This window comes from Megalops cyprinoides, chromosome 24, assembly GCF_013368585.1.
Source record: "Megalops cyprinoides isolate fMegCyp1 chromosome 24, fMegCyp1.pri, whole genome shotgun sequence".
In the NCBI taxonomy this organism is placed as follows: Eukaryota; Metazoa; Chordata; class Actinopteri; order Elopiformes; family Megalopidae; genus Megalops; species Megalops cyprinoides.
In genome coordinates this window covers 11,990,678-12,018,664 of record NC_050606.1, presented here as the reverse complement: position 1 = coordinate 12,018,664, position 27,987 = coordinate 11,990,678, and the positions used below count along the sequence as shown (strand labels likewise).

The following is a 27,987-nucleotide window of genomic DNA, read 5'->3' as shown; positions in this document are numbered from 1 at the left end:
CTACACATTAAAACATTAAATCTACACACATGCTTTAGAATACACCCTTAAAGCCCTTCAGCAGTGGAAATAAATGCAACTGTTTTTCATCTACTATGTCAGGGCACTAGTTCAAATGTGCTGATTACACATAGTCATTGAGATAAGAGTAAAAAAACTTTTACTGCTCTAGGACTGAAACAATAGTGGTAAACCTACCTTTGATTTTCCCAGCTTCATCAGGCAGGTGCTCTCCGGGAGCTGGTGAAACAGGACATCCATTACCATAGCAGTGTTTTTGTTACGATTTGAGTTCGTTCAGAGCAATTAAGAGAGCTGATCAAACAGATCACTGCAGAGTGTACACACTGCATGATATCTAACAGGTACCTCTACAGGAGCACTGCACTGACAGTGAGATAATTCAATGGATAAGTTCATTATTCAATGAATACTGTTTATTTAACAACATGTGATAAATAACAAGGCCACAGTGAAAACCCCAGATGAGTGGTTGTTCTCTGGCACTAAGGGGAAAGGGCCTGGTAAACGCACCAAGGACGAGCAGCCTGGCAGAGGAGTAGGCGGAGCCGGCAGCGTTGCTGATGTAGGCGGAGTACTCTCCCATGTCCTCCCGCGTCACCTCCAGGATCTCCAGGCTGTGCAGGCCCTTCTCCTCCAACACCAGGATACGGTCTGAAGGCCGCAACGGCTGCCCGTCTTTGAACCAATACACCCTGGGCCGGGGGTACCCTGGAAGGGGTGAACAAACAGCGTCACACGGAAACATGCACCTGCAGTCCAGGAGAGTGGGCTAGAGGGAGCAGCTAATTGCTAACTGAGTCACTGCTCAAGGGTTTCTCAAATGCTTAAGGGAGAGGTGGTATACAACTGAATGTTCATAAGGAAAAATCATTGCCACAGTGAAGGAAGAGTCACCCCCAAAGGCCCAATAATTTAATGTTCTTTTCCAATTCAACACAGAGACACAGAGGCACAGAGTGCAGGGTACTTACACTGCGCCTTACTTCCCATACAAAGTATGCATACTTTTTTCTGCCATAGCCATTCCCTCTGCATCAACCTGCATTATTCAATGAGCAGGGGCAGCGCTAACCTTTGACCTTGACCTGCATCTTGGCAAGGGGCGCCCCAGGGGTGACATGGACATCGTGCAGCTCATCCACCACCTGGGGGAGCTGTTCTTCCTCTGTCACAGATTCAAAAGCTTCTGTTTCCCTGTGGAAAGAATGTTCTGTTCTTCAGCTGTACCTAGCAATGCCTACATTTCAGATTAACTTTCAGATTAACTCAAGACCTACCACCGTACAGTCAGTCTAGCTTTTCTGACAGACACCTTCATGAGTTACTGTTGTTTCTGTTCTGTATCTGGGGTTACTCAACACTTTACAGCCTGGAGGAAAAACAGGGGAGAAATAGCATTAATGCCAGACAGAGCACAGTGGTCTCACCTGGACATGTATCCTTTGGCGCTGATGTAAGAGGAAGTCTCTGTGGCATCAGCCGCAGTGTCATAGTCTGAGCTGCAGGACACTGCAAAGAGAGAGACCTTATTAATACACTCATCTGATAGAGTTTACTGCAGCTGTTCTCATCTGATCATGAGCAGAGCCTTCAGAGGTTTGCAGAGAAACACAGCCTGTTGGGAGCAACACACAGTGTAATTCTGAGAAGTGCTGACAAAGCATACAAAAGTCCCATACGGGCCAATGAAGCATTCTGAAACCAGAAAATCACACAGTGCTGAAGCGGAACATGACCTGAAGTGAAGGTGTTATTAAATACTGGTGTATAACGTTACGAAAAAAAAAGTGATGCTTCAGTGTATATTCATCGGAAAAAGTCCTTTGTATCCTTTAAAACACAAAGCATGAATTAGAACGTAATGTTAGGGCCACTCCTGACAGCTAAAGCAACACTATGGGACGGAGCTTCAGAGCTGGGGGTGGGGCACTCACCGTCCACCCTGAGCTCGGCCTTGGTGGAGGCGATGCCGCTGCTGTTCTCAGCCATGCAGCGGTACACGCCCATGTCAGAGGGCAGTACGGCGGTGATGATGAGCTGGTGACAGCCCTCCTGGTCCTCGTTGATCATGTAGTGGTCGTTCTCCTCGATCAGCTTGCCGTCCTTGAACCAGCGCACAGTTGGCGGGGGCTTGCCGATGACCACACAGTCAAAGCTGACCGGGTAACCGTCCGGCACGTCCTGGCTGTGCAGCTCGGTGAGGAAGACCGGGGCCGCTGTGGTTGAAGTAAGGAATCGAGCAGGGAGAGATATCAATCATCAGTTCTGCCTGTGTACTGCTCAGTCATTTCAGTCTTACTGATCACCAATTTCAGGAACAATCTTGTGCTTATTTTATGGTCAGTATGCTTTACCAGAGGAGAGAATGCCTGACTGAATGCCTTTGCATAACCTTAACTTTACAGCAATCCAAGTTCTGTAGTAACACAGTTATACAGTAAGAGATGGTTTCTGTTCTAAAATTGATTTTCAGGGGTAGGATTTCTCCGCAGTTTTTGGATCAGACGGCCTAAGATTGCATATCAGTCTTCTAAGATAACATTTAGGCTGTCTGAGAACATACAGTATGTATCCTCAAAAATTAGCCACACTCAAATGAACCTACGTCCAGTTCCATTTTGCAAAGCAGTGTGTTGGAAAATAGTCATGAAATAGGCCCAATAAGAGCCAGGGCCCTCTTGCTTATACATGACATACAGACAATAAGGCCAGTTTGTGTGGTTTTTGACTTGGACAGTAGGGGGCGGCATACCTGGAGCTCCCGTCATGAAGGCGGGCAGCTGCTTCTCCTCAGTCTGAGTGGAGGTCATCTTCATGATGCGCAGCTCCACCTTACGCGGGCCCCCCTCCAGGATGGTGGTTTCGATGGGGACCCCCTGCGCGGTGAACATGTCCTGGAAGCGCTGCGAGGCCGTCTGGGCCTCGGCGAGGGTGTCAAAGCGGATGTAGATGTACTTGTCGTCCTCGCGGTACGAGTGGGGGTCCGGGGGCGGCAGGTCGCCCTCGTCAGCGCTCAGGAAGGGCTCCTCCTCCACGTCCGGCGGCAGGCGGGTTCGCAGGAGGCGCCGCAGCCTCTTGCTGGCCTGCCGCAGCGACTCGTCTATCTCACTGCCAGACGAGCTCTCTGGCTCGCTGTCGGCGCTGTAGCCGTAAGGCAGCTGCAGGGGGCGCCGGCCCGATGACTCCCGCAGGCTGCCCACCGTCACCTTGGCGCTGTGCACAGCCACGCCAAACTTGTTGGTCGCCTCGCAGGTGTAGACGCCCGTGTCCTTGGTGGTGACGCCGGTGATGACCAGGGAGCAGGTGCCGTCGTTGTAGATGTCGATGTGGTGGTGCTTGCCGTCCGTCAGGGGCTCGCCGTCCTTCAGCCAGCGCACCTTGTCGGGTTTGCCCACCATCACGCACTCCAGGTGGATGGTGCCGCTGGGCTCCTTGGTCTGTTCCTTGAAGACTTCCTTGAAGACCGGCCGTAGGTCCTTGCGGGCCTTGTAGCCCTTGAAGGCGGCCTGGATCTTGATGGCCGCCTCCATCATCTCGGAATCATCATCCTTGGTGATTTCCGTGGCTGGGGGCTCGGCGGCTGTCTGCTGTATCTCCTTTGTCACTTGCAATTTCTCAGAGACAATCTGGCTGCCAGTGACAGTTGACTTGCTGCTGATTTTGAGGTAGTCCACCAGGGAGGCCTCCACCTCCACCTTCTCTAGCTCCTTCTCCTTTGCAGCCTCCTTTGACTCCTTGCCGTCTTCTTCAGGCAGCTCGGAAATGGAGTCCAGGGTGGGCTCCCGGCTCATGCGGCGTTTCTTGGCCATCACCTCCCAGAGGAGGTGCACGTCTCCCTCTGAGGCAGCTTCAGGGGGCAGGCTGGGCTGGCCTCCCTCCTCTTCTGTGCCTACCCCTGCCTGAGAAACCTCAGCACCTGCATTCAACAACAAGGAACAGTTCACTTCTGTTCAAAGCATCTTTCCATCTGCTAACTACGTCTAATACACTCACAAGCACAATGTTCGGTCTGCTGGAGCAGCAGATGAGATAAGCAATATTCTTAAACTGAATTGCTTCAGTAAAAACATCCAGCTGTGCACACTAAAACTTGAACCTGTAATCATGCTTGCTTTGAAATCATCAAATAAGTGCCAGCGTTCAGGGATGGTACCTTCCAGGTAGAGGTTGAGGGAGGTCTCGGCTTCTTCTGAGGCCACGCATGTGTAAACTCCCTGGTCGCTGGACTGGAAGTCTGAGATGAGCAGCACCTGCTTCGTCCCCTCTGTCACTGACTGGTACTTTGTACCCAGCTCCAGCTCCTTGTTGTCCTTAAGCCAGGTGACCTGGGTGCCCTCGCTGGAGAGCTGGCACTCCATTCGAGCTGACTTGCCCTCTTCTGGTGGTGGGCTGGACAGCTGCTCTGTCACTTTCACTGGTGCTTCTGTGGAACGTTCAAGATTTAGAGCAAGGCTGTAGGAACAAACTGTTTCATTCAATGCATTTTACTACATGCTACAATTCACAGCACAACAAAATACTTAGTAATTATAGAGAGAAAAAAAAAAGAAACGTTAACCTTCTATAATACCCTGCTACTGCTTTTACTGTTGAGAAACATAATTATACGTTTCAAGTTTTGCAGTGCTAGACTAATTGGAAATTCCCTTTCCCACAGAATCCTAACACATTCTGCAACACCTTATGACTACTATGGAAGACAACAAAATGACCCACAGTTATCAGTGTAATTTAAGAAAATACATGTACAAATAATTTGAGTCTCTGAGTCCCCACACCTCTCTGATTCATGAATCATTTATTTGATAGGGTTTCTTTGTGCACGTGCGTAATCAATGAGAAGTTAGATTCTAAAAAAACCACCGTTCTGCAAACAAATAGTTAACGAGGAGAAAACAGTGAAAATTATTGATAAGAACAAGAATGCTGGCAGACACAGTGAACTACAGTTGTTAAGGATTGTTCCAGGTATGCAAGCAAGAAAAGCAGGCAACCATGGATGTTAATTACGAAAATGAGATCAACGGTATTGGATTTTTATGTGTTTCACAACCAGAGATATAACAGATATTCATCAAGAGACTTAAATGCATCTTTGTTGCACATGCAGACATTTCTAAAGAAGCCAACAGAGCTCAGCCACACAAGCCAGCGGTTACAGATGAATTGTGGGTAAGCACTGATGTGACTGAGCCTTAACTGAGCTCAGGTACACAGTTCATGCATTCCGGATGCGGTACCAACGCAGCGCAGGTGGGGCGCTCTCACCTAGCTGTACAGCTTGCGGCAGGTGGACGGGCTCCCCGATGCCCACTCGGTTTAGCGCTGCCACGCGGAACCTGTACCCCGTCCCGGGGATGAGGTTGTCCACCACAAACTCCGTGCTGCAGATGGGCTCGGTGTGGCACGGCAGCCAGAGGGCGCTGTCGGCCAGGCGCATCTCCACCCGGTAGCCCAGGATGGGGCTGCCCCCATCATTCAGGGGCGTGAACCAAGACAGCGTCACAGATTTGTCGCTCTTGCTCACCAGCTCGAGGTCTTCGGGCGGGTCAGGAAGACCTGCGGGGGAAGGGTTAGTATGGGTGAGGCAATGCAAACATGAAAATTAGCACGGAAAAATAACCCTTCTGAGCAGCTTTTATGTTGAGGCAAATGCTCTTTTCTGCATGGCATCATGGGCTTAGGTGGTGGTGGTAATGACAGTCAGAACTACCCATGTATTTCATGTATTCAAGAATACTACTCTAACTGTAGTATTTCTTAAGATTATGGTTAAATCATTCCTTAAGAGAAATGTTCTCTCATCGACATTAGGTCCTCCAGGTTACATGGGTTAAATGTTATTTATCATAAATACGGATATGGATACAGATATGGTTCTTCCCTAATATTGAATGATTCTGGAAGTGGTTCTGCATTCTACATAAAATATTTCTAATGCAGTCAAACTCATGTAACAAACTACCAAAGCTCTAAGAAACACAGAATGTAACGGATGCAGAGGAGCTGCTTACCAAGGACCGTGAGCTTGGCCATGGAGATGGCGTCGCGGGCGGCGAAGGTGATCTCCAGGGGAGGCTGGGGGCGGACCTGCTCCAGAATGAGTCGGTACACGCGGCCGTCCACCTGCATGCTCCAGCCGTCGCCGCGGCGGAGCTCGGCGCCGTTGGCGTACCAGGCGACCTCGCTCTCGGGCACCGGCTCGCTCAGCGCGCAGCTGAACTCCACCCGCTCGCCCACGGAGGCCTCCTTATCCTCCAAGTGCTTCACCACGTTCAGCTGCCAGCCTGCGGACACAGCGCCTGCAGGGTTAATATGCACTGTGGACCATCATGGTCTAAATGTGCTTAAAGAAGGAATGGTCTCTGTAAAGGATTATTCAACAAGAATATACTGAATATATTTATTGATGTTTCCAATTGTTAGACGAATTGTAGCTCACATTTTTATATTTTTTTATATGTCACGATTTTACTTCAGTGGCATAAAAGACTTCTCAAGATATCTCACACTACAACAATCACTGATACCTGAACAGTGATTGACTATGATTACAACAATAGACAAATGGTAGCAGCTTTTTTATACAGAAATAAGACTGCAAGTTGATTACAATGTCTTATTTTTACACTTTCTTAAACACATGCCCCAACCTTGCTGTGAGAATAAGCCCAATTTCTAATCATTCGTTTTGAATCAACGGAAAATTTACAACACAGTCTACAAGTCTGTATGCCCTGAATATTTTACATGAAAAATAAGAAAGGCTTGTGTTCACAGTGAAAGTCTTCACTGGCAGCTGTGAAACTCTTTAGTCAGTTCTACTGCATATTAGACAGTTAACATACTTTCTAAAACCTGATGTAACAGGTATACTGAGGTAACCTGAGCTGACAGGTGTACCGCACCTTTGACGGTCAGGAAGGCGGAGGTGACCGCAGTGCCGGCCAGGAAGGTGACACTACAGCTGTCTCCGACATGCAGGTCCTTCATCAGGAGGAGGTGGCGGCGGCCGCTCTCGAAGGACACGATCTCCACGTTGGCCGACTCCTGCACGGGCCGGTCATTGACGAGCCAGTGGCAGTCCTGGGTCTCCGGTCGGGACAGGGAGCACTCAAACAGCGCCTCCCCACCGTCGAAGGTCTCCACGTTTTCTAGCCCCTGGACGATATCGATGGGCTTGGCTGTGGGAGGGAAGTAACACTGAATAGCATGTGATGACAGTCAGACCTCTGATTCTGGGTAAAAAGGACTAAGACCCAAATATGAATTCTCTCTTTCTTTGAGCATTGGTTTTTCTCCTCTTTAGCCCTTGAAATTGTGTGAAATTTATGGTGGAGTTGATGAAATCAAAAAGCTAACATGGCCACTAAATACACACAAGGACACACACACACTTTTGGAGGTGTCATGGCTGGCATATTGCTAGAACAGAAGTATCTCAAATGAGCTCATCCGCAGATCCATTCTATTCCTATTCCTATCATAACTGAGCTGACTGTCAAAATCTATGAATGAAGCCTTCTGAAAATGTTACCTTTTGGACCTGCCCTGTTGACAAGAAAGATCAGCAGACTAGCTGAGAGGACCCACCTTAGTTCGTCAAAGTCACCTGGCCTGAGCTACGCCCCAGTTGGAGCGTGGTTAAGGTGACTAGGCCCGAAGACAGGGTACACCTGGGTGCTCACCTTGCACCTCCAGGAGGGCGACCACACAGGTGCCCTCCGCCTCGCAGGAGTACGTTCCGCTGTCCTCAGCGGCCACGCGGCTGATGTACAGCCGGGCCACGTTCCAGTCCTGCTCCTCCACCACACGCTTGCCGTCCGCCTGTACCGGCTGCCCGTTCCTCTTCCACACTGCCTTCACCGGCCGCGAGTACTGGCAGATGAACTCGGCCGGCTGGTCCTCCACCACCCGCAGGTCCTCCATGGTGCTGACAACCTCTACTGTGGGATCTAAAGGGTTTTTTTTTTTTGGGAGGGGGTGGGGGACATGGGGGTCAGGACATGCACTGTACCGGCTGACCCTTAGGCAGCCAGTCCCCAAATAGGGTGACTCGATTGGTTTCAAACGCCTGGGACACGTTGGGGTAGGGTTTTCTTTCTCCTTCTTTACATAGACCATGCTCACACATTTGAGGGCGCCATTCTAGAAAGCATGAATTTCTGCTGTTAGCAGTTGGTTGAGTAATCAGCCAGACTCTCCCTTGAGGAAACACCTTCAAGTGTCCTTCACCTACAGATAAATTATGGTGAGCCAATAAGAGAAACAGTAAATTGTCTTCACAAACGTGTGACACTCAACTTCATTTTTTCCCTAGTAGAGTCAGAAAAACCTGGTCTACTTCAATGTGTCCCATAGCTACTGCCTTAGTAGTGCCCACACACCACAAGTGCCATAAGCGAATGGGAGGAGGTGAGGGAGGGGGTTGGAGGGGTGGGGGGGGGGGGGGTGCAGATGCATACCAAGGCTGGTGTCAGAGGGGTGGAGGATTTAGCAAGCTTTTAGTGCTTGCAGGCTGGAGGACCAGAGGTGAGAGTGAGCGTGGAGGTGGAGCTGGCCGGTGCAGGTGGGTGGAGGAGTCAAGATTTGGAGCAACACGTCACGGGCTTTCCTTCCTGCGCACGCACTCAGCCTCTTTCTAATTATACTGACTGGTTTTTCCGTTCAAACTGGACCATTGTTTCAATATACAGTAATTGCACAAACCATATTCCACAAATCCAATCAAATGCCTATGTCACAAATCATTATTACCAATTTACCAGTGCAATTATCAATCAACCCCACTCTATGGATGATAACATGAGCATATACTGCAACTTACCAACAATGTATTACCATTGATTCTATGTGGTTTTAACACCCCTTTAGATCCTAGATTAATTGCACTCATGGTATGTATTATCCGTGGTTCTTAAAGAAACCCATATAAAACTAAAAAAGAATGCCTTTGTCTCATTAGCATGAATGCAATTAGTTCTAGATAGAAAAGCTCTTATACGGGTCCAAATGGCCCTTCTGCAGATAATCACAATAGTCCCTTGCCAACGGTGGACCAAAGTGTAATTATTTCATCAACACAACATAAAAAATCTAATGAAAAACCATATCAGATGCTTTGTTGTCATTGTTTTGCTTTCACATGGCAATTTTTTCCTCAAACATTATCATAATTACATAATTACACAACATAATTACACAAATATGTGACTGGTTCTTTATCATACACGATCAATCCATATGACTGATTTTGTGTTTTTTACTGTATGATAAAACTCATACATATACATACTTGTATACATACATACTTGTCTCATTTTTCTTAAATAAAATGACTTATTTTTTAAAAAAGTAACACTTCTTGAAATAAAAAACATACATAAAAGCAGCTATATATGACAGCTATAGGGTCATTATCATGATTTTTTTAAATGTAAGAGAATCTTAATATGAGAAAATAAGAAATAATACTCTCTCCATGCACTCACTATTTATTTCTTACTTTTACTGCACGATGACCAAGGTAATCTGCATTAGAAATATAACTCTCATTTGAGATTTCAAAAAAAGATTAGAAAGATGAGGCTGTTGGCCTGAATTGATGAAATTAATATTATTAGTTTGTATACAAAAAAAAAAAAAAACTTTTTAATTTTGGGGTGGGCCAAAAACAACCCACATATCGGTTGGATATTGGTTTTGTATTAGTATCATGCTTTCTGTTGGGTTTGTTTTAACCAAAAATTGCCCCACATGGCTGTGCCAGTTATCAGATCAAGGCCAGTTTACAATGTAGAGCCATGTGTGAAATATCTAGCGGGCGGGAGCCACCTTACCGTGTTGCTCGAACTTGTACATGTATGTTTGTATCCACAGTGGATAGAAGCATACAGCATGAACCATGTTTGTATGTTTTTTTGGTTAAAATGATATAACTAACCAATCCACTCATGCATAAAAGAGGCACAGAATATTATTAGCTGCCCAGACCTCGAGTCTACTGAAACTCATCACCATGGAGAGCTATTAACCCTTCTGAGACAGGACACTGGCAAAATTTCAACCAGATCCTGTAGGGCCCTCCAAATCTATATTGCCTGATGTTCACTTAAACATTAAGTGAACCACTCACTGACTCTCAGCCTATCAATTATCAGCCTAGAAACATCAAAACCAGTTAGAAACTATTAACAGTTTTAACGTTGACCTGGAGTAATGCATTTCTGTCCTGATGTCATTATTAGAATCAGTGCAGCTTTTAGGAAGTCACATTTTAGTTTAATTAAAAGTGCTAAATATTTCTAAAAGCCAAACCAACTGTAATTTATGAATCATGATTAAACCTAAATAGCGCATAACTATGTTTGATGGCACTATATGCCGCTACTGATTCAGTATCAATACAGCTACCTGGCTGAACCTATTGACTGTATTTTTGTGAGTTTCTCAGGATTTGTGTCTGCCAAATGAATCAGTGTACATGTTCACTTTGAAACTGGGCCCAGGGGAAAGGGTTAACCTGAGCTGCCCTACTGCATTCCTTGCTCTCCTCCCTCTCTCCTTCTCCACGGTACCTTTGACTAAGAGCTTGGCAGTGGACACCAGACTCCCGGCTTTGAAAGTGACCGTTCCCGAGTCGTCGTGGGCCAGGTTCTTTAGGCAGAGCGTGTGGACGTTGCCCTCCTGAACCCCGATCTCGCTGAAGGCGCTCTGCTGCAGGGCTGTGCCGTCCAGCCACCACTGCGCCCGCTTGACCCTGCGGGACAGCTGGCAGGAGAACGTGGCCTGCTCCCCAATAAAGACATCCGTGTTCTTTAACCCAGACACTATCCGCACCTCTCCTTCTGTGGGGCAATGCAGAGAGACCAGGCCTCAGCCATGGAGAGCCATCTCACTGATGGCCAGAAACGTGCCCTCTCCCTTCTTCTTTCTCACGAGTGTCTTCTTTCTGTCCCTTTTCCACACCCTTTCTCTCCCTGCAAACCCTTTTATCACTCTCACTTTCCTACTGACTTTGGTTGTACATTTCTCTGTATGTGTCTGCACCTGTCTGCATGCATAAGGGTGCCATTATAACCTTTTGTCACTAGAGTGTGAAGTTGGATCAAAGAGGCAAGTGTATAGAATGTGTGATTGTATTTTGTTATAAAGTATATTCTGAGATATCCTAACCATTACAAGCTGCTGTCAACTGGCCATAAGATGCGACATGTCACAAAAAAAGCCTGACTGCACACCACAGAAAGGCATATGCTGTACTCAAATACAAGTGTAGCTGGTAGCAGTGCTTTGGCTTCTTTAAATGTACATTAACAGCTAATGCACAGACTGAAAGTATCTCACAACCAATGTTACAAGGGGAAACCTTACAATTTCTGGCATCTGGTAGTTCTATCAGATTCTTCTAAACTATGGCACCATTTGCAATTCATCATGTGATGCTGTCAATGATAACACCACTAACTGCACCAATTCTAAGAGCACCAGTTCATCATTATCCTAGGTGGGGGGGCAGGTTTGTAATATTTGCTTTGCACCCTCTCTTCTTTGTAATTGTGAATAACAACTGTAAAGAAGCATAACATTTGTCATATCATGAACTCCTGAGGAGCACACACACGTTTGTGAGATTGCTGAAGTTAATAACAGTAAACAGTTGTTCGAGAATAGAAAATGTTTTAACTTTGTATTCAAAGTTAAGGATAAGATTCTTTATAACTAGATGGCCTTTCTCTCTCCCTCTCTCTCTCTCTCTCTCTCTCTCTCTCTCTCTGTCTCACACACACACATCCTATCACACATTACAATCATTTACTGTTTGTTCACTGTCTCACATACCCATACATATACTTGAGAGAGTTTATCAAGGTGTATAACAGGATTTGCGGATGGCCTTTTTTGGAATATCAATTCTTTATAATATGATATATAATACACTGTCTCATATACAGGGTATACAGGTTCTAAAGGTTTATGAATGGGTTCTACACTGCTTAAATCTGGAGGGCCAGCCATTTTGGTGTGTGTGCCCATGTGTGCATTTGGACTCATGCAGCTCTTTTGGGTCTGCTGGTAAACAATGACAAAAAAATGTATTCTGAGTCATTTAGTGCTGATCACCATTCCACTAGACCACCTAAAGAGGCCCCCAAGTGGTTTGAGTTACCTTGCACCGTCACAGAGGCTGTGGTCAACTGTTCTCCTACATCGCAGGTATAGTAGCCATTATCCTCGGGCTCCAGGTCGCGAATCCACAGCTCCAGCACACACCCCTCCTGTTTCATTTCATACTTTCTGCTGGGCTGCAGCACCACTCCTCCCTTCCTCCACTCCACCGAATCTCCGGGTTTAGAGAGCTCACAGCGCAGGATAACACTGTCCCCCTCCTCAGCCTCTTGGTTTGACAGCTCCTGCTGGAAGAATATGGGAGGCTCTGGAAAACAGGTGGGAAGAGAGAGAGATGTCAGGACCCCGCGGTAAAAAAGAACAACACAGGCATCATGGCGCATGCCTGAATAGCCAATTGAAGCCAATTGCAATTGAAGACCAAGATTTTTCTGTGGTTTCAGCAACACTGACTTTGCAGTGGAACGCCTCTGATCTTCTGCTCTACTCCTCTAGACCTTTCAAGTTGGACCCCTTCTGTTGTCTCTCTCTACCTTCCACAGCCATAGGTTTCCTCAACTGTACGTCCCATGTGACAGGGGAAAAGGACATTCCATCCCCTATTCCACTCTGGAATGTGGCTGGTGGAGTCGGTGGAGTTTCTGTGTGCACCTCTTCTACCTCCCCAACACAGCTGTCTCACCACCACTTAACGGGGATGCTGAGGTCAGAGGTTCTGCAGGACAGGGTGGCTGTATCACCCGATGTGTCCTGAGGCCATTGAATACTGGCCTAAACCCAGCCTCACACCTGATGAGGGTGTACCAGGGTATTCTTCCTGACAGGTGCTTCTTTCAGCTTCAAATGTAATACTTGAAACTACTGAATCTAACAACTGAATTTTACATTATATACAAATATAAGCAAATAAATAAAATTATGAAGCTATATATGATGTTTATCCCTTTTTCTGAGAATTTCAGAAAAAGGCTGAAGTATGTAAGACTGCTGTGGCAGCCTTAAAGAGAAGCAAAAGCATTTTCATCACTTAAGGTGATGAAGCCGCTGCAGCTGGTGAGGTGAAATGAAGAGAAAAATCTCAAACAAAACAAGAGAAGTTGTTCAAGTGCCTTTTTACTGAGCTGAATATGGAGAGCCACAAGAGCCTGGCTCTCAATAATTAACGTACTTTGCACTCAACGATTGTTCTTTATTTTTGGATTTTTTGATTGCTCCATCTGAGTGACCACTCTGTTTATGAAATGAAGTGGCACATGACAGAAGCAGGGGGTGGGGGAGGGGAAGCTGAGCTAGGCAAGCTGAGATCGGTGGTGGCACACAGCGTCTTCCTAGCGAGGGAAGGCGAAGATGCAGGGAGAGGAAGCGCTTGCGATGGAGAGAGAGGCTTCTCGCCATCCTCGCCATCTACCTTTGGCCTTATCCAGCACCCGCAGGCGGGCGGTGCTGGTCTCGCCGCCCACCACAAAGGACACGGTGCCCGACTCGTCGGGCGTGACCATCTTGAGCACCAGGCGGTGCTGGTACCCCTGGCAGCTCATCTGGTTCAGGTCGTTGTTCTGCAGGAGGTTGGTGTCCAGCCACCACTCCACGTCCGTCACCCCGGGCTGGGACAGCCTGCACTCGAAGCAGGCGTCCTCCCCCGTCGTCATGGTGACGTCCCGCAGGCCCGCCAAGATCCGCACGTGCTCTGCAGGGGGAGAGGGGCGTCGGAGCGAGACCCACCACACGTTACCCAGGTAACACTGGGGCTTTTCTGAGGAGGGCTTGAGCGGCAAGCGCTAAGAGCAAGAGCACCATATGCAAGTATGGCTGAGGCAGATAAAGAGTTAAGAATGCAGTACACGCAGTACTTCAAGGGGCGAGTCTTCTAAATTCCTAAAGCTTATGCAAAATGCCAAGAGAACAACGTCAGTTAATGCTCAAGACACTGCTTCTACTCATGCTGAATTTCCAGTCTTTTCCTTCATACACATACACTGCACATGCAGCTTCATAACTCTGCTAGCACTAGGTAGGCTATACCTTTCTGCTAGCACTAGGTAGGCTATACCTATTTTTGTTTATACATACACAGTTTTCCTACTTCGTCTCCCCTGCATGTGCATTGCCAGAAAGAGTTAGCCCGTTGGCCCATTCGTTGCGAAATAAACACCATGTTAAAGTACAAACGGATGTGCACAGAGCCGCTGAATTGGCAGGGTTACCTTTGACGGTCAGGGTGGCTGTGCTTGTGCTGGTCCCCGTGTCACAGGTGTAGTCACCGGTGTCCTCTGGCCTCAGCTTGTGGATGACCAGGGTGTGCTCGCAGCCTTGCTGCTGTATGGAGTACTTCCCCCCCTCGGAGAGCACTTTGGAGCCCTTCCTCCAGGTGACGGTGGCGTTGGGCCTGGAGGTCTCGCACCGTAGCGTGACGTCCTCTCCCTCTTTGGCCTCCTGGCCCTCCAGGTCCTTCTGGAACACCACCAAGGGGGCTGTTGGTGGGATAGAGTGAAAGGGAACATCTTTTTAGCTGTAGACACCTGAGTGACCGGCGCCACAGGCGCCTGCATGTCGGGAATGGCACCCTTTATAGCAGCGGAATTATCATGGAACCCAGGAGAAATCTCCATGCGTCGCTCATCACGACAACAGTCACAAATCACTATTATTGGGACAGACAACAGAGAATACACAGTTTGTGAGTTGCTAAACCAACGCCATCCATGTTTGACACCCTTAATAAAATCCAAAGACGCAAGTAACAGTTATTTCAGCATATGGGATTACTTGATGCGTTCCGACTTCCCACCTCTATCAATGTTTCATTATGCTTTCTGTCATAGTCAGTATGTTTCCAGCAACTAAATTGCAGCACACATCGTAAACGTATTTCTATTTCCTTCAGACGACTTCTAGATCACCTTTTAGATCACCCATGGCCATCGAGGCTTAAACACACAGGACGATTAAAACTGGATGTAGTTAGCCTGAGCTGGACTCTGGACACTCCAACAAAACCAGACATTATGGAGAACACAATATTTTTCAAGATTGGATCAATTTACAAGTACATACATACAACGCACCCACAAAAAAAAAAACATAAACTTGCCAAAGAAGCAAGCGTAACAATGACGCTTCTCAACTTCTGGCCTGCAGCTGTTTCGTGTCAAACATTGTGTAGGATGGAAATGAAGACTGTGTGTGACCTTGGCTGATGAAGCATCCAACCCCAGCTGTGTAGAACACACCTTTGACCGTGAGAGAGGCTGTGGTCTGCTGGTCGCCTGTATCGCAGGTGTAGTCTCCCGAGTCCTCCGGTGTCAGGCTGCTGATCACCAGCTGGGCCTTCGTGCCCTCCACCTTCATCTCGTGCCTGGGCCCCGGCGCCAGGGGGACCTCGCCCTTCCTCCACTCCACCTCGGCTCCGGGCACAGAGAGCTCGCACAGCAGGCTGGCGCTGCCTCCCTCTTCGGCCTCTTGGCTTTGGAGCCAGCGGGTGAACAGCACATTGGCAGCTGGGCGTGAGGCAGAAGAGAAGGTCTCCTCCGTTACGTGGTGAACTTGGCATCATGACAGGCGTAACGTTGTGAATAAAGGCAGTGGGTGAACGCATTTAGCTGCGACAGGATGGAAAATGTTTTGATGGCAATGGAGCATGATCTGGAGAAGACTTTGGACTGAACTACCCATTGACCATGATTAAACCCAAAATAAGACTGATGGAAGGATCCAAAACAGCAAACACAAGCTAAGGAATGGGACAGATGACTCCTCGTTCCCATTAAATCAGCCATTGGAAAGCCAAAAGAACAAGAAGGACCCAATGAGATGGCTGGAGCGATGAAATGGATGAAGTTGATCCAAGTCTCCCTTCGGAGGGGGGTTCGTGAGGAGCTTCGGTCATCTTACCTCTGACCGTGAGCTGAGCGGAAGAGGTGTGCGGTCCCACGCTGAAGGCCACGGTGCCCGAGTCCTGCCGCGTGACACTCCGGAGGATCAGGGTGTGCAGCCTGCCCTCTGCCCGGATCTCGTTCATCTCATTGCTCTGCAGCGGGACGCCCTGCAGCGTCCACTGGGCCTGGGGCACGTTGTCGTGGGAGACGAGGCACTCGAAGAGCGCATCCTCGTCCTCACGCACTGAGCGGCTCTCTAGGCCCTTAACGATGGTGACCTCACGCTCTGTTCAAGAAAGCCCATCAGGACGGTTACTGCTCCAGAGAGGTCATACACACGTACGCATTACTTAATCTAGACTCTTAATCTGAATCCAAACTTCAGACCCATAATCTGACCAAAGGTCTGCCTACAAGCAAAAATCACTATTTGAAATGGGTAGTGTCTTTTGATTAGAGAATGGGTCAATTTTAGTTTAATCTGACCCCTGGAGATTAAACACAATTCTTCTGCTACAAGATACGTTTACAGAGAAATTGACAGGAACCTAGAAAACAAAGCCATAGAAATGACTTTAGCAGCATTTAACACAACACACATCCAACACAGAAAGAGCCATTGAAACTCCTCACAGGGCCCAGTAAGAGTAGATATTATGACTGCATAATGGCGAGGCTTTACTAAATGGCAGTGCTTATGAGCCACATCCACTGCACTGACAGAGTGGGAACAAAGGTGAGACAGTAAGGCTGTGAGGTGAGCAGTCTTGCACAGTAAGTCTTCTATGTTCCCATGCCAACCACGGCCAGAGTAAACTTAGTCCAGTGAGCATTGCAGAGGAGGTGGTGATGAATGAGAAAAAGGGGAGGAGCTGAGGGGGAAGGAGCAGGAGAAGATTTGTGTGAGCCTTTTGGACGCCATTAGGCCATCTCTCCTACCCTGCACGGTGAGCGTAGCGGTAGTCTTCTGGTCCCCTGTGTCGCAGGTGTACTCCCCCGAGTCTCCCGCCTGCAGTTTGTAGATGACAAGTTCCTTCACTGTTCCCTCCTGCTTCACTTGGTACTTATCGCTGGACTCCACTGCCTGGTCGCCCTTCTTCCAGGTGACAGGGGCGCCGGCCTTGGTGACCTCGCAGCAGAGGGTGACGGTGCCCCCCGCCTCGCCCTCCAGGCTTTCCAGCTGGGTCCTGAAAAAGACGGGGAGGGCTGCGGGGGGCACGGGCGGGGCAGAGGGGGCAGAGAGATCGGTGAGTCAGGCTTAGGTATGCGTACAGATGCAAACTCCACCTCCATGTAGTCACAGGCAATGACAGCGGGTTCCCATTCCATTGCCTTCCATTTTTAATTTCCTGCTTCAAAAAATGTGATCAGTAGAAACATATACACCAGTCTGGCCTGCCACACCCTGTCATGGAGTATAGTACACCCTTGTACCATAGAAATGTACTAGGCAGGAATGTTGCAGTCCAGTGTTTCTGACATGTGGACACTGTAGCCCACAATGACGTTTTTCCACTCATCTCCTGGACCTGGGTTGTGTAAGCATTATGAAGTTCCATTTATTTGCTGAAAATATCAAAATAAACCCAATCATTCTCCACCCCCCAATCTGCGTGTGTTAAGGTTTATGAGTAAACAATACACCTGAAGCAGCTTTGCCGTGGCTACATTCATGACAAATCCTCCATACAGACGTCTCCGAATTAGAGATGAAACTGATAGCATTGCCATCTCATGTATCTGGCCTCATAACCTATACTATTGTAGAGTCTACCGGAAAAGCCTTTTGTGCCAGCCTACCCTTCACTGTGAGGTGAGCTGTGCTCTGCCGATCTCCTGCGTCGCAGGTGTAGTCTCCGGAGTCCTCTGGGTCTACACTGTGGATAACTAACTGCACCCCACAGCCTTCTTGGCTCATTTCGTACTTGCCGCAGGGACAGAGATCCATGCCTCCCTTCCTCCACTCCACCAGAGCTCCAGGTTTAGAGAGCTCACAGCGCAGGGTAACGCTGCCCCCCTCCTCAGCCTCCTGGCTCTGCAGCTCTTGAGTGAAAACGACTGGGAGAGCTGTTGTGTTGCAAAGAAAGCATATGCAACAAACAGATAACTGAATCTGCAGGACATACTGTACTCGGATAGTTCTTCATGTATCACATATGACTCCACAGTCAGATGGGGGTGATGAGAATGGTGAACTGAACTCATGGTGAGGAGAATGGGTCCAAAGACAGAAGCAGTTAAAAACAGATGAGGTATGACTGAGCTGCCGCTCTGAACAAGCTGAAATCCTTGGCCAATCAAATATGTGTGATTGGATCAGGAATCGGGTGTCTTAAAATAGAATTGAGGTGGGATGTAGAAATGTATCAAGAAAATCTGAATCCTTATCGTTTATTTCAGACGCCTCCGCTATAAAAGTGGTATTTTTACTCATTTACACTCACTGATTGCCTTGCTGAAGCTGCTATAACTGTTTATAGGGCGGCACTTCTGAAGAAGATGACCAGATCACAGACCAAACTATTTTCATGGCTACAGAAAAGAGGCCAGTGAGTTTCCATACTAAGTGAAGAAAGAAAAAGCAAGCAGAGGTATGAAAGATGTATGAAAGATGAGAAAGACCAGATGAGGAAGGCTGAAATGAAAGCATATGTAACTGCTCCCAGCATCAAGTTTGGAAGTTCAGACCCACTGAAGCTCAGCAGAAAAGCCTTCACACAATGAGCAGTCTATGGCCCGTGTATGGCCTGATCTGATAGAAGTAGATCACTTGGGGTTGGAATGACAGGTGAAAAGACCAGGATGAAGACTGACTCTTTCCTACCGTTGACTATCAGAGACGCAATGGTTGTCTTCTCCCCAGCATCACAAATATAGTTGCCCATATCCTCCATCTTCAGATGACGAACCACCAGCTCCACGACTGTTCCTTCCTGCCTCATTTCATACTTCTCTCCAGACTGAAGCACCACGCCTCCCTTTCTCCACTCTACCGGAGCTCCAGGTTTAGAGAGCTGACAGCTCAGGGTAACACTGCTTCCTTCTTCAGCCTCCTGGTCCTGCAGCTCTTGTGTGAAAAGAGCTGGGACGGCTGGGAGACCAAGTTTAAAGAGAGAACAACACAAAATGAAGTATAACTGTGGCCTCACAGTTAAGTACAGTGCACGAAAGTCTTCAGACATATCTTCCTCACAAGAAACATCAAACTGAAAATATCACAGATAAAACACACACTTCCTTGATGGAAAATGACAGATTTTCTGCAAGATTTTCTGAAGGTGGTATTCCAAAGTGCAATTGTTAGTGAATTTTGGACATACATGATATACACATACATACACTCACACTACTGTGTATATGTTATATTCACACGTGATCTTTACTAAAAGTATTACCTTTAGAAGAACCAAAGTGTATGGGATGAAAAAAAAAACAACAACAAAAAAAGACAATCTGTGATTTAGAGATTTAGAGAGAATAGAGTATTACAGGTCGATAGGTGTTCTTGGGCAGTGAGAATATATGTTAAAAGACATCACCACTTTCATACAGGTCACAGAGTGAACAAGCAGTAGTGTGAGATGACGAAAACGCACAAAACTGAAGCAGAATGTCAATAATTGTGAAATACATACATATACTGTATATTTTCTTCCTACCATTGACTTTAACATGAGCAGAGCTCTGTTTGTCTCCTGTGATACAGCTGTAGTCTCCAGAGTCTTCAGGCTTCAGATCGTTGATTTTCAGCTCTACAGTAGTCTCCTTCTGCTTCATCTCATATTTGTCTCCAGACTTCAGCACCTCCGCTCCCTTCCTCCACTCCACTGCAGCTCCGGGTTTAGAGAGCTCACAGCGCAGGGTAACGCTGCCCCCCTCCTCAGCCTCCTGGCTCTGCAGCTCTTGTGTGAAAACGACTGGCAGGGCTGAAGAATCAAGTTTAAACCGAATCTTCAGCAACAGAGACCATGATGATATGGTGGCAAAATCAGACTGTAGAAAACAAAAGCTAATATTCTTCCCCACAAAATCAATCCAGAAAAAGCAGAGCTTTCAAGTGTTAAATCTATGGGCTCATCCCAACCAAACATACATTTTTTTGGTTATATTTGGTTCCATAGATTAAAATGTGCACATGGCTAAATCTTAACACCTTAAGATTTTGGTATTTTTGGTATGTATTCTAAAGAACGACCTTCCAGATACATTATAACTGCTTCAAATTTATATTCAAACACTGACCACAGGAATCAAATACATTCACATCATTTAACTAAACTGATTTTAAGCTCAACATGAAGTAAAATATAGTCTATTTCATAATTCTGACAATGCACCAATTCAGTGATTAGGTGTTACATTATTGTACATGACACCAAAACAAAACAAATACTGTAGTCTATTTGCGAAACAAGACATTTTTTATGTAAATAAATGTGCAAACACTCATCAGCCAACACATGTAAAAACAGAGATTGAGAGACAATGTAAGGAAAACAAAGTATTTGCACACTGCACATGTTATATCCTAGTCAATGAGTAAACATAAATCTATATTTTTAGCTAAAAATGATCAATAACAAACTTAGGTTTACATTCATGCACACTGACAAGTCTGTTATAACAGCTTTACTGAACGACACGGCTAATTGCTTCAAAATTGCATTCAACATTACGGGATTCATGCAAAAACTGGGACACTGGAAAACAGAGGTACTTTCAATGCCTGAGGGATTATACATAGCTGGCCAGGAAAGATGACGAAACAAGGGATGTTAAGACGAATGGACGCAGGGAGACAGGACTCTTGAGGAAGGGATGTTGGTCCTACCATTGACTTTAACATGAGCAGAGCTCTGCTTGTCTCCTGTGATACAGCTGTAGTCTCCAGAGTCTTCAGGCGTCAGATTGCTGATCTTCAGCTCTACAGTAGACTCCTTCTGCTTCATCTCATATTTGTCTCCAGACTTCAGCACCTCTGCTCCCTTCCTCCACTCCACTGCAGCTCCGGGTTTAGAGAGCTCACAGCGCAAGGTAACGCTGCCCCCCTCCTCAGCCTCCTGGCTCTGCAACTCTTGGGTGAAAACTACTGGCAGTGCTGGGGAACAAGGTGGGGAGAACATGGGGAATGAAGTAGTATTGACAGGGTCTTCAAAAGGACACTCCAAATCCTCAATCTTTGCAAGGAGTGGAGCGGTCAAAATTTCAGCTTTAAATAAATTCCGCCACAAATAAAAAAATCCCTAAACCATAAAGACCAATATCAGCATGATACTAAAGACAAATCAACGACAATCATTTGTTACCCTCCAGTTGTTCAAAAAATTCACTCTGAAAGACATTCATAAGATTCACAAGCCCTACCTTTCACAAACAACTCCGCAACCGACTGATCGTCTTTGCTTTTACAGGTATACTTCCCAGAGTCATTCTCTTCTAGGTTGTGTATCACAAGCTGTATGACGGTCTCCTCCTGCTTCATCTCATATTTGTCTCCGGCCTTCAGCAGCTCTGCGTCCTTGCTCCACTCCACCGGAGCTCCAGGTTTAGAGAGCTCACAGCGCAGGGTAACGCTGCCCCCCTCCTCGGCCTCCTGGTTCTGCAGCCCTTGTGTGAACGTGACAGGAAGGGCTGGAGAGCCATGAGCAAAGATCAGTCAATGAATCGATCAAATACTGTTCAGTACAGTGACCTACTGACCTTACAAACAGCAATCCAGGTGAGGGCATTGCATAACAAGAAAAAGAAAGTGAGCGAAACAATGACATCAATATTAACCCTTTCGCACGTACAGTCACGCCGGTGTGATTTGACAAAGTACAGATAAATAATAGAAAAATGTCATAACCTAAAAATGGAATGTGATGATAGATCAAAATCAAAGGTGTTGATGTAACGTTTTAAAAAGATCAGTTATGAGAAACAAAAACAGTAGGACTATGCAAAAATCAATTAAATAATAACTGAGGGGAGCTATACAGAAATGAGATATGCATCTCATTTCAGCACAGACATCCTAAACAAAACCCAGACAACAGTTCTGCAAGCTTTTCAGAGGATGCAACACATGGTAGTGACAACAGACAGAAATCGCCCATCATTCATTTCTTCAGACCAGTCCTATTGTATTGAAATGAATGGATATACCCTTTATTGTTGAACTCGTATAACCTAACGGCCCATCTTCATCCATGGTGACAGAGACCCACTTGAGAACACGGAGACGGCATCAGAACGAAGACGTGCACCATGTGACGGTCGAAACGGATGAAGGTTACACATGGAGACCTACCCCTCACGTTTACTTTGGCTGTTGTGTTCTGTTCTCCGGAGATGCAGCTGTATTCCCCAGCATCCTCGGTTTGCAGGTTCTGAATGTGGATTTCGGCGGCCGTCCCCTCCTGCTTCATCTCATATTTGTCTCCAGGCTTCAGCAGCTCTGCTCCCTTCCTCCACTCCACCGGAGCTCCAGGCTTAGAGAGCTCACAGCGCAGGGTAGCGCTGCCTCCCTCCTCGGCCTCCTGGCTCTGCAGCTCTTGAGTGAACGTGACGGGTAGTTCTGATGGACCGTACGCAAAGGTGAACCGTCAAACATATCACAGGCCACAAAGGGGCAGATACATAACTTAGACGGCAGCTGCGAAGGACAATGTGTGTGGACTTTCATAAACCTCCATGCCGTACGATTGGCTCAACTGACCTTAGCCAAAACACGACACACAAAAACCCAAACCTACGGACTAAACGGCTACAGCATCAATGGACTATCTGAACGCTCCTGAGGAGTAAGTCGAAATGCAACATACGTAATCAAGTCAATGGGAAAAGAGACTATAACGTACTCATCTAGTGATATGCCTTCCCATGCCAGGGCGATAGGGCTTCTTTTGTAACAACTGTGAATTGCATTGTACAATACACACAATCATTCATTTTGAAGACGAATATGAAAGATTCCAGACTGCTCATACCATTGACTTTGACGCTGGCTGTTGTGCTGAGGTCTCCACAACTGCAGCTGTAGTCTCCAGAGTCTTCAGGCTTCAGATCGTTGATCTTCAGCTCTGCAGCAGAGTCTTCCTGCTTCATCTCATATTTGTCTCCGGCCTTCAGCAGCTCTGCTCCCTTCCTCCACTCCACTGCAGCTCCGGGTTTAGAGAGCTCACAGCGCAGGGTAACGCTGCCCCCCTCCTCAGCCTCCTGGCTCTGCAGCTCTTGTGTGAATGTGATGGGGAGTGCTGGAGAATCAGCAATGTCAAAAATACCATAAGTACAGAATCAATCCAGACACAACCATTTACAGCTGAGCAGCAGCTGAATGACAAGGCAGCTAAGAATTGTTGGGCCAATGCAAAATTTTCATTAGCCTCATTTCATAGAATAAAAAAGAATAAAATCACAGGTCAGACATGGTTAAATCTGGCTGGTTTGCAACTAATAGTACACTGATATTGCAATGGACCACGTTTCAAAATTTCAGCCTGTACCTTCCTCTTTTCCCTTAATTTGTTTATTTGTTTGACAGGAAACAAGCCAGTCACTGTTGACTGGATGAAATGAATGAACTGGCCTCACCAATGACAGCTTTGATCCATCCACCCCCGAGAAGTTGGGTGATAATACATTTCAAAGTTGGTGCAAATAACAATGAAATGAAGTCTCTTTTTATGAGTGGGAACAGTGAATGTATAGAATCGGGTCAATGGATTCAATAAAAGCCTTCACAAGTCAATCATACACTGACTGACTGGGGCACAAATCAACCTCTGAATGAAACCAAAGCAGCAAGCGCAAACACTCATGAGCTCAATGCCACACAACAGGATCATTTGACAGCAGAATAACTCCAGAAAACACAGCAAATCAATGTTTACAGATTTGCAGCACTCAATACTGGAAATGCAACATCCCATCAACGAAAACAGCAAGTCACCATGCCATAATGTCTCTCCAGCATCTAATCAGTTTCATCTTGAAAAACTGTTTTCGCTTTCTCTTGGTTTCAGAGCACCAGTGTCTACTGGGTAATCTGTCCAAAGTACACAATGATTTCTCTGGGGAGCAGAAAAGAGAACCCACGCTGTCACACTATTATAAACTCCCCAAGGAAATGAATGAGAAATGGAAGGCACACCCATGACATTAACTCATATTCCAACGCAATAACTTAATCAACAAAGCTAACTAACGCAAATAGAAGACTCTAACATACTATTACAGAACACTCTGGTTTACACATACTATTTCATCTTAAAGTTCCAACATGAATGTCTTCTATTAAGGTTGCTTCATGGTTACTTTCATTATTCTGGGCCAACCCTGGCCACAGATGCAAGGGGTGCTCCATTTAGGGTGAGTCAGGGCATCTTCACTCCTCCTCCGAAAGGCTTTGAGAGACACTGTTGTCTTCTGGTCCCTGCTCGGCTAACTGCAATCTGCACTGCCATCCGGATTCAGGTCTTCGATCTTCAGCTCCAGAGAGTGACATTTCTGCTTCATTCACCTTTTCACCTGTTCAGACACCTGTATCACCACCCCCTCTGCATTTCCACCTTGAATCCATGCTGGGGAGTCTAGTGGTGACCACTCTTTGGTCTGCTGGTTCCGGAGTTTCTTTGTGAAGGTGACCAGGAGCTCAAAGGATTTCTCGGCTGGGATCACACTCCGAGGAAGAGACATCAAGAGCCTCTTTGGAGCCTCTCTGCAGCCTCTATCAGATATAAATGCCTTGTAATGCACCAGACAGCCCAGCCCTTTAGCAAATACAAGGAAGATGTAACCTCCACTTAATCAGACATGGGCAGTGCTCATTCATACTGCTCCAAACTGATCAAGATTCAAGAATCCCTGCTAACGAGGTCACTAGGTCTATCCACAGTCAGCATAGTAGCAGCTGGAAAGGCAAACTGGTATGTGCAATGTGACCATGATCCCAGAGATAAGGACATCAGATTAGGACTCCAACTGTTCAGTACTTTTCAAAATGCTTACATCTGCCCCAAATCATATAACATATCATAGCAGCCTAACATGATGATGTATTTAATGCATTGCAATGTGCCATAAAGCAGAGAAATCTGGAATTTCCTTCAATGTTAAGTATTTGCAATCAGTAACGTATTGCACTCCTGTTCATTCTAGCACTCCTACCACCACACCTCAAGCAAAGACACCAGCCATAGCTTACAATAAGGAGCCTCAGACTCATAAACAATAGCAAAGATAGGGCATGCTGGTGAAATGCAGGACAAACCAGAAGGCTACAGATGTCTTTAGTGTTTACAATATGTCTGAACTGAAGTTATTGTTCACTAGCAATGGGTGGATTCTAAATATCTGACAACAGGCCATTGCTAAAAAAAAACTGGCATGACACTAAAGGTTTTATAAAAATTCCAGAAAAGCAGGTCAAGAAATCTTGCAGGCAAATGGACATATTTGCCAGATTGGCAATACAAATACAATTTTTTCTCCTATTATCTGGTTGGTCCTCTTCTTTGGTCTCAGGCTTTGATATCAAACATCAGAAGTGAGAAAATGAAATAAAACTGAACAGTAAACAAAGGCACAACACCCTTGAATGGCACAGGCAAAACAGCTAGCCTCTGTAGAAACCATAAAACCCTGTTCCAAAGACAACAACATTACAGCCAATGGAAATCAGAATCGCCATAACATGCAGGCTTGACAAAAGCTTGTATCAAGACATGTGTTTAAACCTGACTGTGTAATGCTGACTACAAATTCTCAGGCAGTTTACCACTAAAGCACAAGCAGTCTGCACCCTGGACAGCAGCCAATCACTTACTCCATACTGCAAAGCATAGGTAAAACAGACAAATCTCATAAACATGAAACCTTAAACATAAAGAGCATCACAATATTGATCATGCGTGCAGTCGTATTAATTGATTCAACATTCTCATACAACTCTGTCACACAAAAAGTGAAAATAATGAGGATAGCCTCATGGCTCCTTCTAAATTTCTGTATATATATACACACAAGAAGTGCACAAACAGGCCAAATGAAACGGGAGAAGATCAGACAAATCACAGCAAAAACTGTAAGCCATCAACAAGACAACCCAGCAGCCATGAAACAAACTGATTATAATTAACAAAACACAAGGAGAAGTGACAACAGGAAAAGGCATCTCTTTGTAATGACAAACATGATCTTGATCAAAGCCAAAACAAGGTTAATCATCTCTGCATACAGTGCAGTAAAGACCATTATTTGTGCACCAGCATTTAACAGAGAGGAAAATGGTTTGTGCACAATCTCCTGCAATGGGCATCCCCCCTTCAGTACTTCATTGGAGGTGACTGGAAGAGCTGGAGGCTCCAGAATTATGACCAGACATCCAAGCTGACACATGGGTGTCAAGAACTCTAAACTCACCAGCTGCTAAAAGTTGCCGGGCACAGAAAGCACACAGAAAGTTCTGATGGTAGACACAAGGTGCCTTTCACTCTCTCGTACCACTGGCGTCTCCTTCCTGATTGATCTCCTTTTCTCCGCTGCTTTTGGAGGGGTTAGCAGCCCCAGCAACTGACTAAGCAGACTCCTTTATCTATGCCAACATCCATTACTACCATGTTTATATCCAGTTATTCAATAAAATATCTAGATTTCTACTAGAAATCAATTTACAGACACAAACAGAGGGCCCAATGGTCAGGAATCCAGGACCCTAACTACTACACTGCATGGTGCCTCTAAGGCACTAGAGCTGACAGAAGGCACAGCTATGCCATTGTGACACTGCCGACAAATAAAAGCATAATACTGAGAAGATGAGACGCAAAGCAACTCCAGAAAGCATGATGGAACATTCCACAAAGGACCCATCTCACCTGAAATGAAGGGTTGCAATGATGCATTCTATCACTTACACTTTATCTGTTCCAGCGAAACTGACCTCTGTCTTTAGTTTTTACATGATTTGTGATTTACTGTGGTCACGCAAAAACCTTCATTACACCGAGGGACCACTTCCTTCTACCACTGACATTGAGGTGACCTGTTGTCCTCAAGTGTCCATACAGGGACTCTCCAGAGACTCCAGATTTGCCTCCAGATTGAACTTCAGGTCACTGATCTTCAGCTCTACAGCAGAGTCTTCCCGCTTCACCTCATATTCGTCTCCAGATTTCAGCACCTGTTCCCTTCCTCCACTCTACTGGAGCTCCAGGCTTAGAAAGCTCACAGTGCAGGCTAACACTGTCTCCTTCCTCAGCCTCTGAGCACTGGAGCTCTGAACTGTTCTGCATAGAAGAAGTGGGGCACTCAAAACTAAGCAACTGAGCAGTTCATTTCCAGCATCTCTGTTCTCACCAGACAGTGCTCTCAAACAAGAGTCAAGATGGTGGATCTCAATATTCCTCTATGCCTGCAAACCACAAGGTTGTGCAGGCAGTAAGTGGTGTCTGTCTTCTTTAATGACAAGCCATTAAAAAAGTATTGCTTTAAGTTTCAGACCTGACCAATGCTGCAATCCACAGAGGAAGAGAAACACGTCAGGAAAAATGTAGTGATTATCATAATTACAAACATCTTCTTGCAAAGTTCAGCTGAAGCTGAAGACAGAGAAGGGGATCTACTGCTCTTATAACCAACACGACATTACAGTAAAATTAGAGTAACATCACAGTAACCGTGACAAAAAAGAAGACCAATGGTAGAAGCACGCAGCTTGACTTTGTGCATTAAACAAAGGCTGTAGCTTAAACGGAGAGTAGCCAGAAAAATGCACAACAACAGAACCCAGAACAACAGCTGCAGCAAAAAGTTATCATCTTCAGGGTTGGAAAGGTGTGCTCATTCTTGTGTAAGGATGTATGGTACATTTAAAGTAAGGTTTGGGGATCTAAAATCATAACAGAACCTCAACAAATGTGAAGAAAGAAGTTTTTCTCATTGATTGCAGACCAGCCTCCACCATAAACACACCTAA

General features: G+C 46.2%; 1 protein-coding gene across 10 annotated transcripts in view; it reads right to left on the bottom strand.

Annotated features, from left to right (window-relative positions):
- The window catches only part of obscnb (obscurin, cytoskeletal calmodulin and titin-interacting RhoGEF b), a 93,500-nt gene that overhangs the window by 17,949 nt on the left and 47,564 nt on the right, over positions 1-27,987 (bottom strand). For 5 of the 10 annotated variants that reach the window (XM_036518790.1, XM_036518791.1, XM_036518793.1 and 2 more), the window contains 20 exons: positions 23,000-23,266; positions 22,321-22,587; positions 21,393-21,659; positions 20,860-21,126; positions 19,688-19,954; positions 14,358-14,624; positions 13,562-13,840; positions 12,194-12,460; positions 10,602-10,871; positions 7,713-7,979; positions 6,933-7,208; positions 6,039-6,311; positions 5,293-5,583; positions 4,178-4,447; positions 2,777-3,940; positions 1,959-2,240; positions 1,452-1,533; positions 1,097-1,218; positions 535-732; positions 199-240 (listed from right to left, as the gene is read on the bottom strand). In XM_036518790.1, the coding sequence (XP_036374683.1) occupies positions 199-240; positions 535-732; positions 1,097-1,218; positions 1,452-1,533; positions 1,959-2,240; positions 2,777-3,940; positions 4,178-4,447; positions 5,293-5,583; positions 6,039-6,311; positions 6,933-7,208; positions 7,713-7,979; positions 10,602-10,871; positions 12,194-12,460; positions 13,562-13,840; positions 14,358-14,624; positions 19,688-19,954; positions 20,860-21,126; positions 21,393-21,659; positions 22,321-22,587; positions 23,000-23,266 (5,685 nt within the window). The remainder of the gene's footprint in view (positions 1-198; positions 241-534; positions 733-1,096; positions 1,219-1,451; positions 1,534-1,958; positions 2,241-2,776; positions 3,941-4,177; positions 4,448-5,292; positions 5,584-6,038; positions 6,312-6,932; positions 7,209-7,712; positions 7,980-10,601; positions 10,872-12,193; positions 12,461-13,561; positions 13,841-14,357; positions 14,625-19,687; positions 19,955-20,859; positions 21,127-21,392; positions 21,660-22,320; positions 22,588-22,999; positions 23,267-27,987) is intronic. The other 5 variants (XM_036518796.1, XM_036518792.1, XM_036518797.1 and 2 more) reach the window with 5 other exon arrangements.